Source organism: Oncorhynchus mykiss, chromosome 3, assembly GCF_013265735.2.
Source record: "Oncorhynchus mykiss isolate Arlee chromosome 3, USDA_OmykA_1.1, whole genome shotgun sequence".
NCBI classification, from domain to species: domain Eukaryota; kingdom Metazoa; phylum Chordata; class Actinopteri; order Salmoniformes; family Salmonidae; genus Oncorhynchus; species Oncorhynchus mykiss.
In genome coordinates, this window is record NC_048567.1 from 61937190 (window position 1) to 61952602 (window position 15413).

At 41.8% G+C, this 15413-nt stretch overlaps 1 protein-coding gene across 3 annotated transcripts in view; it reads right to left on the reverse strand.

Moving 5' to 3' along the window:
- The window catches only part of zmp:0000000936 (interleukin-1 receptor type 1), a 36655-nt gene that overhangs the window by 17296 nt on the left and 3946 nt on the right, over window positions 1-15413 (reverse strand). Inside the window, exons 1-6 of one of the 3 annotated variants that reach the window (XM_036974835.1) lie at window positions 10721-10820; window positions 4596-4673; window positions 3705-3957; window positions 1960-2143; window positions 546-729; window positions 234-296 (exon numbers count right to left, since the gene is read on the reverse strand). In XM_036974835.1, coding sequence (XP_036830730.1) covers window positions 234-296; window positions 546-729; window positions 1960-2143; window positions 3705-3957; window positions 4596-4671 — 760 coding nt within the window. In that variant the 5' untranslated portion in view covers window positions 4672-4673; window positions 10721-10820. Of the gene's footprint in view, window positions 1-233; window positions 297-545; window positions 730-1959; window positions 2144-3704; window positions 3958-4595; window positions 4674-4773; window positions 4899-10720; window positions 10821-15413 lie in introns of those variants that run through there. The other 2 variants (XM_036974837.1, XM_036974836.1) reach the window with 2 other exon arrangements.

The following is a 15413-nucleotide window of genomic DNA, read 5'->3' on the forward strand; positions in this document are numbered from 1 at the left end:
AGGTGTTCCTCATGTTTTGTACAGTGTAATTACGTAGACTTTGTGTAAACTCTTGTCTGTATTCTGTCTCTAAATGTTGTCTATCACTAGCAGCACCGCATCATCAAGTAAAATTCAGAGTATATGTTAATGTACTTGTCAAATAAAGGTGATTCTGATATTTAGAAGTCATACAGATATAGTAGGAGCATGCACACACACACACACACACTACATGTTCCATAGTGTCTTACCCAAATCTGCTTTGATGATCTTATTAGCAGGTTCAACCACTTTGGGGACAAGGCAATACTCCTCTGAAATTATGACAATGATTCATAAACGTTATAAACAGACGCAAAAATATGCAGTCACCTGACCCTATAGAAAACAACCTCTTCTAAGCTCTCAGAGCAAGCATGAAATCATGAAGTTGCCCATAAATATCTGACCCTGTGTCAGGGGTTATGTAATGGCTAGGTTAAGGATTGTGGGTATATGGTAATAATCTGATCCCAGATCTGTGGTTAGGAGCAACTTCTATGAGCTGTGCCAACAGTACTCACTTTTCACCGTACCCACAAAAGTCTCTGAAATTCTGCCGCTGAGCCCTTCCAGGTCAAAGGTCATGGTGCAAGTGTAGAATCCATGGTCTTCAGGGTGGACCTGAGCTACTAAGAGTTTCTGGCCATCACTGACATAGGTAAACCTGTCCCACAATGGGTCATCTTCCACAATGCGTTCGCATCCCTGAAAGATTTCAAGTAGAAATGCACACTGAAAGGTAATGGAAATGGAATACGGCTCGTGGGTCTTTCTTCAATTACGGTGGCATTTGCAACCATGAAAAACACTTTAAAATGACATATAGTTAGTTACACATCATACATGTTTTTGTTTATTGAACTGTTCATCAATAATAAACCATAATGCAAGTCCTTTATACTTCAAAAACGTTGTTTATGCATTGTTTAAAGTACTTTGGGTAAGCAAATTCACTTATCCCAGTAGTGATTTGTAGTGACATATTTTGGGGATTTAGAGATTATTATTTTGAATTCTAGAAAGTGAATAAATGGTTTTTCATATATTGTTTAGATCAATAAAAGTCTATTAAAAAGCCTTTTTTTATATAGTATAATGTGTGTCCCTAAGTTATGTCATTGGTGTTAACGCCTTGAAAATCACTCATTACAATGATATAAAGTACATAAAGAACCTTGAGCATTCCCTCCAGTGGCTGTTATTTGGGGAAGGGTCTATATTAAAGAAAATGATTAGCTAATCACACCCTTTTAGTATGTGATACATTTGAGGATTGCATAGGAAACTGTGTCTAAATACAATGTGTCATTGTTGTTACTCAACTTCAATGAAGGGAAATTTAATTGTGAGCAAAATTATTAATCATATCAAATTTGAAATTATTTTTTAAAAGGGTTAATGACCTTAGATTTGAGCATCTGTGGCCTCCATTTAAGGAAATCCTCAATAACCAAACATTTGTAATTGGTGTTACCATCATTGGTGTTACTACTCCTACTGGTGGCAGAACGTTATCATAATGATAAAACATTTCATCACGCTGCCATATTAGTTGATTTAGAATGGGAACATGTACCTAAATACATTTAAACATTTAAAAAAAAAAATGAACTTTTGAATTTATTTTGCAAAATGACATGCCCAAATGCCACAGTAACTCAAGAATTACCCTAGTAATACAAAATATACAATATTGCAGTTAAGTTAATGTTAAGATAATGTCTTACCCATGAAGACCTACAGTAAGCCTTCTATGAGAATAATTTGGTGTAAAAGTGTATATTTGATGGAACATTCTCTCACATGTAGTCACCCTACATTCCTATAGTTTTAAAGATAAATGAAGAATACAAAGAGACAAACTTTCCATCACTGCCAGGCCTCAAGGTTCCCCTCAACATTCTCCCTCCCATCTGTTTACCGTATAGGACTCACCTTGTACCACTGGATGGAGTAATTGTCCACTTTCCTGATCTGGTCACTCAATGGGCAGGACAGGAAAGCGCTGGCTGTATTGGTCAGGACCTGTTCAACCTCATTCTGTGGTCGACCGCATTCTTCTGGGTTGATCTGGTTCACAATCAGTAAGGTAGCCTGCTTGTAGCACTGGGAGGGAGTTCTGTTCATCCAAGATAGCAGGCAATATTTACAGCACTGTACAACTGGGTCTGTACCACACACACACACACACACACACACACACATACACACACAAAAGTATGTGGACACCCTTTCAAATTAGTGGATTCAGCTATTTCCGCCACACCCATTGTTGACAGGTGTATAAAAATCGAGCACACAGCCACGCAATCTCCACAGACAAACATTGGCAGTAAAATGGCCTTACTAAAGAGCTCAGTCACTTTCAATGTGGCACCATCATAAGATTCCAACAAGTCCGTTTGTGGAAATGTCTAGGAGCAACAATCGCTCAGCCGCGAAGTAGTAGGCCAGACAAGCTCACAGAACAGGGCCGCGGAGTGCTGAAGCTCGTAAATCGGCTGTTTTCGGTTGCAACACTCACTACCGATTTCCAAACTGCCTTTGGAAGCAATGTCAGCACAATAACTGTTTGTCAGTGTCACACCCTGATCTGTTTCACCTGTCTTGTGCCTGTCTCCACCCCCCACCAGGTGTCTCCTATTCTTCCCCATTATCCCCTGTGTATTTATACATGTGGTTTCTGTTTGTCTGTTCGTGTTGTTTTGTCAGGTCTTACCAGCGTGTTTTCCGTTTCTCAAGTTCTTGTTTTCTAATCTTCCCGGTTCTGACTTTTCTGCCTGTCCTGAGCCTGCCTGCCGTTTTGTCATTGATTGACTCTGCCTTGGATTACGAACCTCGACCTTCCCTCTGCCTGCCCCTTAGTTTGGTTCTCAGAATATTTATTATAACAATCTGCCTCCTGTGTCTGCCTCTGGGTCATATCCTGAGTCGTGATAGTCGGGAGTTTCATGAAATGCAGCCGCACACAAGCCTAAATTCACCATACGCAATGCCAAGCGTCAGCTGCAGTGGTGTAAAACTTGCCGCCATCGGACTCTGGAGCAGTGGAAACGCATTCTCTGAAGTGATGAATCACTCTTCACCATCTGGCAGTCAGACGGACGAATCTGGGTTTGGCAGATGCCAGGATTAAGCTACATGCCCCAATGTATAGTGCCAACTGTAAAGTTTGGTGGATGAGAAATAATGGTCTGGGGCTGTTTTTCATGGTTCGGGCTAGGCCCCTTAGTTCCAGTGAAGGGAAATCTTAACGCTACAGGATACAATGACAGTCTAGACGATTCTGTGCTGCCAACTTTGTGGCATCAGTTATGGGAAGGCTCTTTCCTGTTTCAGCATGACAATGCCCCCGTCCAGAAAGCGAGGTCCATACAGAAATGGTTTGTCGAGATCCGTGTGGAAGAACTTGACTGGCCTGCATAGTGCCCTGACCTCAACCCCATCGAACACCATTGGGATGAATTAGAACGCCGATGGTGAGCCAGGCCTAATCACCCAACATAAGTACCCGACCTCACTAATGCTCTTGTCGCTGAATGGGAAGAAAGTCCCCGCAGAAATGTTCCAACATCTAGTGGAAAGCTTTCCCAGAAGAGTAGAGGCTGTTATAGCAGAAAAGGGGGGACGAACTCCATATTAATGCCCATGATTTTGGTCATGTAGTGTATATATCCTACCTCACAACACAGACATAGTCTCCAGCATCGTCCATCTCAATGTTAAACATCCACAGTGTCTTCCCCTGCACCAATGTTTTCCCCGTCTCGCTGGTCAGCTTTCTCCCAGTCCTTGGGTCGTACCATGAGATGTTATAGGGGACGGTGTGATGGTTGAACACGTTGGGGGCCAACAGGGTGGATGTCAACATGGCGGCATCACCCGGGACTGAAAATACCCGCTCAAACTCTCGTCCATAGTCCTTACAGAGCTCTGTACACAAAGAGTACATAGAGTGAAGACAAACATGCGGCACAGAGACTATTTGAGGCCCCCCTTGAAGAATGTGGATGCGCACACAATTAATGTGGTTTTGTAAATTATGCAATTATACTGTGTGTCATGTAAGTATTGATTTTGTACAGAGATGGTCTCATAAAAAATATCTGTGCTTAAAACCTTTTAGAAAAGGGTTCTGCCCCCTCCCCCAAGAATGGGTGCTCGTTTTGTTTTTTGCCCTAGCACTACACAGCTAATTCAAATAATCTAAGCTTGATGATGAGGTGGTTATTTGAATCAGCCGTGTAGTGCTAGGGAAAAAAACAAAACGTGCACCCATGGCGGGCCCCATGACCGAGTTTGGGAGTACCTGTTTTAGCACACCAATAAACGTGCACACAGATGCTATATTTGCACGGCCGCTGTATCAAAGACTAATTCCATCAACGCCCACCAGAGGTCAAAGTTGAGGTATCCCGAAGTGAAGGGCCATGTTTCAGATTATAGTTAGGGCCATTGAATTGAGACAGTTTTGGTCATTCAAACTGTGCTTCTAGCTGTCCTCATAACTACTACCTGATTGATTGATTAATGGCTGACTGGAAGTCTTTGGTGAAGTGTGTCCTACCTACCTCCTACAGCCTTGGAGCTGCCAGTGAGACAGATGAGTGAGAAGAGGAAGATCTGCAACATCTGACTCCAATCCATAGCTGAAACAGAGAGACACAGGGAACACTCATTACCAAAGCAACACTGAACAAACTAACAGAATCCTACAGGACATATCATAACACTGTTGAAAATCCTCACCAAGTGAAATGATCACACACAAAAAAGTATCATTCCGCTTCCCGACCTTCCACTGAATACCTCACTTGTCAGCTGAATCTCCTACACAAACACGCCACAGGCAATCTGGGGCAGGACTTTATGGAAAACCAATCATATTTGACTACAGGAGTCACCACGGTAAGGCAGGCAGGCAGGATAATACCTCATGCCTAGAGGAGGGACAGACACATTCCCCAGTCCACCACAGGAAGACTGGCTGACTAACTGACTGGGGACGTCTCCAGGGCTCTGCCGGTAACTGGATGAGTAAAGCTAAGACATATAATAACAAAACCCAAGAGAGAAAATGATCAGCAGGGGTCAGCAACCCCCACCCTGGAGTGTTACCCTACAGCACCTGATTTTACTAGCTGCTCAATAGGACGTTGATTAGTTGAATCATGTGTGTTATAGCAGGGTTAAAGCAGAATCCTGCATTCCCAGTAGCTGTCCAGGAGAAGGGTTGATACTGTGTGGCCTAAGAGTCATGAGGTCAGTCAGGGTTATGAAAGCTTAACTGCCTGATCCCAGCTGGTCTAGATTGACTCACTACATGACTTGACTATATAGTACATTTCGATCCCCTTCTATAATACAAGCTTGACTCTTTGTTAAGGGGAAATGGTTGGTTTACAGGCATTTCATACTGTCTGACAGACACACTTCACAGTGGAGGTGTTTAACTGTATAACTGTAAGCCAGCTGTTATAACAACTAAGTTAACTAATGAGGTGTCAAACTACTTATGTCCACTTGTAATTTGATATCACATGTAAATTCTGCAACTAAAATAAATAGTAAGGGAATTAAAACAAACATTTTTGCCAACTTTTAAACTACATACATCCAATGACATGGTGCCATTTTTTGTTGATTTCACATTGAATTCATGCTAGTTGGCAACTCAACCAAATATGAATCAAAACTAGATGTTGAACTGACATCTTTGCCCAATGGGATGTGATCGTGTCTCAATGTATTCAAGGTATGAAATTCTAGTTATTTTCAAATATAATCTCTTTTTGGGCTTAGTTTTGGTCAATTCGCATTGTACAAAGTATTATAATTATGTTCCGGCCCCCCGACCATCCTCTCCAAGAAAAACATGCCTGCGGCTGAATCTTGTCACGATCGTCGTAAGGAGCGGACCAAAATGCAGCGTGGTATGTGTTCATGATGATTTTTTAATTAAAGAAAGCACTGAACACTGAATACAAACTATACAAAACGAATAACAACCGTGAAGCTATAATGAGAACTGTGCTGACACAAGCAACTAACATAGACAATCACCCACAACCCAAAATGACAAAACAGGCTACCTAAATATGGCTCCCAATCAGAGACAACAACTAACACCTGCCTCTGATTGAGAACCATATCAGGCCAAACACAGAAACAGACAAACTAGACATCCAAACAGACAAACTAGACAGCCCACTCAGATCACACCCTGACCAAACAAAACATAGAAACATACAAAGCAAACTATGGTCAGGGTGTGACAAATCTAGTTGGCTACCCCTGCACTACAGGATGTGGAAACAAGAGTGGTAGTGGGTGCCTGAATCTGATTGGCGCGGTGTCAACCACAATGATTGGTGGTGCCATACAGGAAGTGCTATCTCTGCCCTATCTACCTCTCAGCACAACCACAGGAAAACACACTAATAGAGATATTACAGCTAACTGATAGAAATATATAAATAGCAAAAGGTGTACGTACACAGACTGAGAATGAAAATGAATTGTGCCAACAAACAGAGAGAAACAGGATTGATAAAAGTTATCGGGTTAGATTAGTATCAAAGAAAAAAGAGGAGTTGCAGAATTCCAGTAAACCCAGTGTAGAGAGAGAAAATACTGAAAACATGTTGAAGTAGAACCACTTAGCAGTCTTGGTTTTCCATGAGAAATGTATAAATATCAAAACATGGGAAATAAAATCAAAAGACAGGAAAAGTCTAAATCAGAGATCTACTAGATTCAGCCGCGGGCCGATTTTTTTCTTGAGCGAATAGCCCGGGGGGCCGGAACATAATTCAGCAATAAGGCCCGAGGGTGTGTGCTATAACAGCTAAGGGCTGTTCTTATGCACGAAACAACGAAGTGCCTGGATACAGCCCTTAGCCGTGGTATATTGGCCATACACCACTAACCCCTGAGGTGCCTTATTGCTATTATAAACTAGTTACCAAAATAATTACAGCAGTAAAAATAAATGTTTTGTCATACCCGTTGTATACGGATTGATATGCCAGGGCTGTCAGCCAATCAGCATTCAGGGCTCAAACCACCCCGTGTGTCACGACTTCCACCGAAGTCGGCTCCTCTCCTTGTTCGGGCGGCGTTCGGCGGTCAACGTCACCAGCTTTCTAGCCATCGCCGCTCCATTTTTCATGTATCCATTTGTTTTGTCTTGTTCCCTGCACACCTGATTTTCATTCCGCAATCAATCTACATGTATTTATTCCGCTGTTCCCCATCATGTCTTTGTGAAAGATTGTTCGTGTTACGTGTGTATTGTTGACGCAGCAGACTGGTTTGTTTTTTCCGTGTTATTTTTTCCCGAAGATGTTTATTGTTAAACATAATTCTTGTGACTGTTTTGCACATTTTGCTCTTTTGCCTAAATAAAGTGTGCACCTGTTCACAAATCTCTGCTCTCCTGCACCTGACTTCGTTACCAGTATGCACACATTCTGACACAGTGTATAATTACAAATAATTTGTAGACTGCATATTGACTGCAAGAAGCCCAAACAGATCTAACGTTTGACTAAAATATAATTATTTCAAACCTTGCTTACATTTCTATACGATCACTTGTCTCTCTATTATGTGTGGGAATACTTGGGAAGAGATTTCTTGAATTAAAATCACTTGGAGCTCATTTCCTGGTGTTTTTACAGTCTTTTATGTAATTGTATTTATTTATTTTGTTTAGAAAACTTAGGGGGCCGAATAAAACCACTCGTGGACCAAATTCGGCCCGCGGCTGCCAGTTGGGGAACCCTGGTCAAGTTGATTTAATAAAGATCCAAATGAGAGAGCTAGTTCTAGAGCCTGGAGTGGGAAGAGGAGAAGGAGGAGGAGGGGGTAAAGACCGTGCTGGCTGGGACAGGCGCAGACCGAGAGGAGCGTGGGAAGAGAGAGGATAGGAATAGGCGTAGGAGGGACATGCAGGATACAGGGGCCAAGGGCTGTGACTCACTAACCATCAGAAACCTTGTCTGAACAAGTTCTGTCTTGTTTTGCTCCTTTATTTGACTTAAGGGGGTTGGTTCCACTACGGATTAAGACATATCCAGTTGTGACTGGCACTTTCACATTTCCTGTACTTTAAGATTCAGTGTAGGGTAAAATGGGCCTCAACTTTCATGGCCATTTCCAACCCTTCCAAAAACACCCACTGTTGTGTTCAGTAGGGCATAGCGTAACATAATGTTTTGCAAAAGAAAACAAAAATGTGTGTTCTTTTTGGGCAAGATCAGGTAATAACTGCTCATTTTTTTTAAAAGAAGGCCCTACTGAACAAGTCCCAGGTGTAGAACAGAACATGCCTACATGGTAAAAAGTACCTGCTGTGGTGTTGCAAGAGCCCCTAACTGAACACATTTATAAATGTGTGCTTACATAACGACAAACGGTCAGAGCATGGCTATTTAGTTTAGTTACCTCTGGGTACACAGTAAGTAGTGCTGTTTGTCCAAACAGACACAACATAGTTGGACTTTGACTGTCAGTTTTTTGGGGTCAAAGTTACGAGAAATGTCAAGAAAAAAGGGAGCATGAACCCTCTTGCATCTGCCAGAGTACCTAAACTCTACACAGCATGTGTACTTAACCACTACACAACCTCTACACAACGCGCATACAGAAAAACCACACAACATCTGTAGACAGCCTCTACACAACATGTGTACACAACTTCTACCCAAATGTTTACCCAACCTCTGCACTACATCTACACTGCATGAGTACACAACCTATAAACAACCTATAAACCATCTATACACAACACCTGTAAACAACAACTTCATGATCTACTCTTAAAATGTTAACCAAAACTGGGTTTCCAAAGACAACTACTGCATATGTGAAGGATTGTGTTGCATGAAGAGTGTTTAGGAATACTGTGGTACTAGCTGTGATTTAAAACTGTCACCAGAGGGCAATGTCTCAGTTGCCTGTGAGTCATTCTAGATGACCTAAAAGATTAAGCAGTTTGCAGATTAAATGTTTGCTCAGAAATGGGAGCAAGTATGCTGACGTGTATTTGATCAGACATGAATAGGCTAATCTAAAAGGGTGTCATTCTACTGTGACAAAAGGCTCATTGAGAATAATTATACTGTGACCAGAACATACCTGCAAAGACTACAGCCGCGACACACGCATTGGCTTGTTCACATTGCCCTGCTACAATGTGTGGATCGTTGCACACGCCCTGCTACAATGTGTGGATCATTGACAGCAAGCACTCTCACCTACAGTATGTTTACTGTACCTCACTGTGTTGTTTCAATGTATCTGGGGGTAAACACATACTTTTTTGAGAGAGAGATTCGTCTTCATGTATCAACCATTATCATGATTGGATCAGAGAGACAGAATGGTCACGTGGGAATATCCAGATATTGAGATGATGGAAGTCAACTCAATGTGACAGACTGTCAGAAGCTTGGTGATCACTCCCAGTGGCCTTTATATCCCAAATAAATGGCCAGTTAACGTCTTCAGTTCTAGTGGTTAGAGCATTTTGCCAGTAACCAAAAGGTTGCTGGATTGAATCCCCAAGCTCACAAGGTAAAAATATGTCATTCTGCCCCTGAGCAAGGCAGTTAACCCACTGTTCCCCAGGCTCCGAAGACGTGGATGTTGTTGAAGGTAGCCCCCCGCACCTCTCTGATTCAGAGGGGTTGGGTTAAATGTGGAAGACGTATTTCAGTTGAATACATTCAGTTGGACAACTGACTAGGTATCCCCATTTCACTTACTACAGTAATGATGTCCGCCTATTGAAAAGGATGGTGGGAAAGCTCTCTGGTGAGACGAGTACAGTTATAATCATTTTATTAGTGGACGATCACCAGATCTGGCAGAGGTGAAAGTGAATGGAGATTTCTCTCCCACACTGGCTTAATATCATTACGCACATCTGACATCTCACAATAAATCTGATAAATTACGTTAGAGATGTGATTGACTAAAACAATGAGCAGATTTAGTCTGGGGGGAAAGCACGGCAGACTACAAAACAAGAAAAAACACAACTCACAAAGCAACATCAAGAAGAACATCAACACATTGCAAAAGATACAGCAAAAAAGTCAACTAACTGATTGAATCCTAGTCAACACTATACTCCTATGTCAAACACACACACTACTAGACAATTCCAGAAATTATACTCCTGGGGTTGACAGTTAAAGCAGGTTTAAGCAGGTTGCTCATCAGATCATCAAACAAGGCCACAACTTTGCACGAGTGCATGGAACATGTGCATGGCCCATGCTTCGTACTCCATGAACATACAAAGCACAAACTAGCAACCACTAACACATTCTTAGCACTATAGTAAAGCACATGGTAAGATAAGGCTAATCTTTCTGTCACTTGCACACAGAGCACAAATGCCTGATTGAGGAATTCATTTGTGGAGGGTGTCCAAGCCTTCTGAACAATGCTCTCCAAGCAAAATGATGACAACAGGAAGCGTGCAATTTGTGGTAAGTGTTACAACATCATGAGGGAGTTCCTCAAAATCCGGAAATCTCAAAGAATATTAATCTTGCAAGAAACAAATGGTTTAAGTTATATTCTGTAGTTATCACTGGTTAACCTATGCAGGATAATTTAGTAGCATTCTTTTTTTTTTTTACATATGACGATTCAGTCACAGAAACAATGCGAATGTCCTCACCTATCCACACTGCAGGGATCCACACAGGACCGGTTGCAAAAGAGTGTGTTCTCTTTAGGAGTCCAGCCTAGAGAGGAAGCCTGACTCGACCTCAGCAGGAGGTCCTGGGATGAAGCTCAACCAATGATAACACAGTAGCTGTGTCACAGGGACTACAAATTAATTTGAACCATTAGAGGGCCTCTAGACAGAGCTGCATGCTGGGGACTAGGTAAAAAGCTAGTGCAGTTGAGTGACCACAAATGGCCCAACCATGGAGTTGCTTCTTGGTAGCCAGGTGAGCCTTATGACATAGCTGCTGGACCATTTTAAAATCCATTACGTTTTACTCTTAGTGCCTTGCAAAAGTATTCAGACCCCTTGGATTTCTTCACATTTTAATGTGTCACAAAGTGGGACAAAAATGTATTTAATTGTCATTTTTTTGTCAATCTATACAAAATACTCTATAATGTCAAAGTGGAAGATAAAAAATAAAAAAATCAACAAAATTCATAACTAAAATATAGTCATTGCATAAGTATTCAGCCCCTTTGTTTAGCTGAGCCTAAATTAGTTCAGGAGTCAAATTTGGCTCAACAAGTTACATAATAAATTACATGGACTCACTCTGTGAAAGAATAGGGGTTGACATACAACATCTCTAAGGCCTCTCAGTCAAGTATTGAATTTCAAGCACAGATTCAACTGCAAAGACCAGGGAGCTTTTCAAACGCCTCATAAAGAAGGGCAGTGATTGGTAGATGGGTAACAATAACAAATCAGACATTGAATATCTCTTTAAGCATGGTCAAGTTTAATAATTACAGTATGCTGTGGGTTACAGTGCCTTCAGAAAGTATTCACACCCCTTGACTTGTTCCACATTTTGTTGTGTTACATGCAGCCTGAATTTAAAATGGATTAAACTGCGATTTAGGTCACTGGCCTACACACAATACCTCATAATGTCAAAGTGGAATTATGTTTTTAGACATCTTTACAAATTAATAAAAAATGAAAAGCTGAAATATCTTGAGTCAATAACTACTCAACCAATTTGTTATGGCCAGCCTAAATAAGTTCAGGAGTAAAGATTTGCCTAACAAGTCACATAATAATTTGCATGGACTCACTGTGGCAATAATAGTGTTTAAGATCATTTTGAATGACTACCTCATCTCTGTACCCCACAGTGGTGGAAAAATTACGCAATTTTCATACCTTCTAGTAAAGGTAAAGATACCTTAAAAGAAAATGACTCAAGTAAAAGTAAAAGTCACCCAGTAAAATACTACTTGAGTAAAAGTCCAAAAGTATTTGGTTTAAATGTACTTAAGTATCAAAAGTAAAAGTATAAATAATTTTAAATATCTTATATTAAGCAAACCAGACAACACCATTTTCTTGTTTTTTAAATGTACGGACAACCAGGGTCACAGTTCAACACTCAGACATGATTTACAAACGAAGCATTTGTGTTTATTGAGTCTGCTAGATCAGAGGCAGTAGGGATGACCAGGGATGTTCTCATGATGTGTGTGAATTAGACAATTCCTGTCCTGCTAAGCATTCAAAATGTAATGAGTACTTTTGGGTGTCAGGGAAAATGTAAGGAGTAAAAAGTACATTATTTTCTTTAGAAATGTAGTGGAGTAAAAGTAAAAGTTGTCAAAAATATAAATAGTTAAGTAAAGTACAGATAACCCAAAAAACAACGTAAGTAGTACTTAAAAGTATTTTTACTTGAGTACTTTACACCACTGGTACCCCACACATACAATCATCTGTAAGTACCCTCAGTCGAGCAGTGAATTTCAAACACAGATTCAACCACAAAGACCAGGGAGGTTTTCCAGTGCCTCGCAAAGAAGGGAACCTATTGTTAGACATTATTAAAGTAGACATTGAATATCCTTTTGAACAATATTAATTTCACTTTGGATGGTGTATCAATATACCCAATCATTACAATACACCCAGTCCTTCCTAACTCCGTTGCTGTAGAGGAAGGAAACCACTAAGGGATTTCACCATGAATTACAGAGTTTAATGGATGTGATAGAAAACTGAGAATGGATCAACAACATTGTAGTTACTCCATAATACTAACCTAAATGACAGAGTGAAAAGAAGGAAGCCTGTACCGAATAAAAATAACACTTTTCATATTTTCGAGCATGGTGGTAGTTTCATCATGTTATGGGTATGCTTGTCATCAACAAGGACTAGGGATTTTTTTTAGGATAAAAAGAAAAGGAATAGGCCTCCCGAGTGGCGCAGCGGGCTAAAGGCATAACTACAGACTCACGTTTGATCCCGGGCTGTGTCACAGCCGGCCATGACCGGGAGACCCATGAGGCGGTGCACAATTGGCTCAGCATGTCTGGGTTAGGGGAGGGTTTGGCCGGCTGGGATTTCCTTGTCCCATTGCACTCTAGCGACTCCTTGTGGTGGGCTGGGCGTCTGCAAGCTGACTTCAGTCACCAGCTGGATGGTGTTTCCTCGGTTTCCTTGGTGCAACTGGATTTCGGTTTAAGCAAGCAATGTGTCAAGAAGCAGTGCGGCTTGGCAGGGTTGTGTTTCAGAGGACGCATGGCTCTCCACCTTCGCATCTCCCGAGTCCGTAGGGGATTTGCAGCGATGAGACAAGACTGTAACTACCAATTGAATATCATTAAATTAGGGAGGAAAAGGAGGTCAAAGTGAAAAACAAAAAAAGGAATAGAGCTAAGCACAGGAAACATCCTAGAGGAAAACCTGGCTCAGTTTGCTTTCCAACAGACACTGGAAGATGATTGCAAATCTCAGCAGGACAATAACCTAAAACAAACAAAAGGCCAAATATACAGTGGAGTTGCTTACCAAGACGGTATTGAATGTTCATGAGTGGCCTAGTTATAGTTTTGACTTAAATTGTCTTGAAAATCTATGGGAAGACTTGAAAATGGCTGTCTAGCAATGATCAACAACCAACTTGACAGAGCTTGAAGAATTTAAAAACGAATAATGTGAAAATATTGTACAATCCAGGTGTGCAAAGCTTTTAGAGACTTACCCAGAAAGACTGACAGCTGTAATAGCTGCCAAAGGTGATTCTAACATGTATTGACTCAGAAGTGTGAATACTCAAAGCCAATTTATGCCTGATCCGAAAATGTGGTCGGAGGCTCCTTAGGGAGGGTGTGACTCAATTGTGAAGCCTCTGGAGGCATGCAGAGACCAATTCGAGCTCCATACAGCATCACCGTGCGCCTCCCAAATCGTGAAACAATATGGAGGGCTCTGTATATCTCCGTGTAGCTCCGCATTGACATAGATGGGGGCTGGACGGTAGACGGTAGATGGGGGCTGGAGGTCCTGTATAAACACAAGCTCACTTCCTTGACAACTTCCTTCACAACAGCTCTGCTCTGCTACATGAAGCGCAATAAGACTTTAAGACTTTTGCAGAGGCCGTTTCGCAGTAAATGCTGTACGGCCGCTACAGACACGGATTGACCATGCAGAGCCTTGTTTGATATTTAGATATTTCTGTATTTCATTTCAAATACATTTGCATACATTTCTAAAAACATGTGTTCACTTTGTCATTATGGGTTATTGTGGGTAGATGGGTGAGGGAAAAAAAGGTGTTTCATCAATTTTCAATCCAGGCTGTAACACAACAAAATGTGAAATAAGTCAAGGGGTATGAATAGTTTCTGAAGACACTGTATGATTTAAATCGCCAACACACATCAAAGATACAGTCGTCCTTCTGAACTGAGCTGTAGGACAGGAATTAAACTGTTCAGGGATGTTACCATGAGGCCATTGATGATTTTAAAACAGCTACAGAGTTCAATGGCTGTGATGAGAAAAAACTGAGGATGGATCACAATAATGACCTAAATGACAGATTGAAAAGGGAATACAAATATACAACACAAGGTGGCTGAAGTGTGACTTTAAAGGAAGGTGCCTCAGGTTGACAAGACGGTTGTTTTCTTTTTTATGTTTCTTTTTTACCCCCTTTTCTCCCCAATTTTGTGGTATCCAATTGGAAGTTACAGTCTTGTCTCATCACTGCAACTCTAGTAAGGACTCGGGAGAGGCGAAGGTCGAGAGCCGTGCGTCCTCCGAAACACAACCTGGAAGCCAGCCGCATTATTGTGTCTGGGGAAACACTGTACACCTGGCAACCGTGTTAGCGTGCACTGCGCCCGGCCCGCCACAGGAGTCGCTAGTGCACAATGGGACAAGGACATCCCTAACCCGGACAACACTGGGCCAATTGTGCGCCGTCCCATGGGTCTCCCGGTCACGGCCAGCTGTGACAGAGTCTGGACTTGAACTCAGAATCTCTAGTGGCACAGCTAGCACTTCGATGCAGTGCCTTCGACCACTGCGCCACTTGGGAGGCCCTTGCAGGTTGTTTTCTTGTGGTTTGAAACAACTTTAGCTGGATTTTCCCCATTGGATTTGAGAATCCCCAGTTCTAGCCTCACAGAGGTACATGTGTGAGTCAGTATGACACCCCTGCCCTTTAAGGGGCCCTTCCCTTCTTCTGTCCTGGAGCCAGGAAGTGTCTTCTACCTCTCACAGAGGCTCACAGCAACAGATGCACTTCTTGGAACTTCAAGGCCTATCGTGCAGTCACAAACCCACAGGTTCACACAGACACTCGCTCAAACACACACACAGATGCACACAGACCACAGACATGCATAAA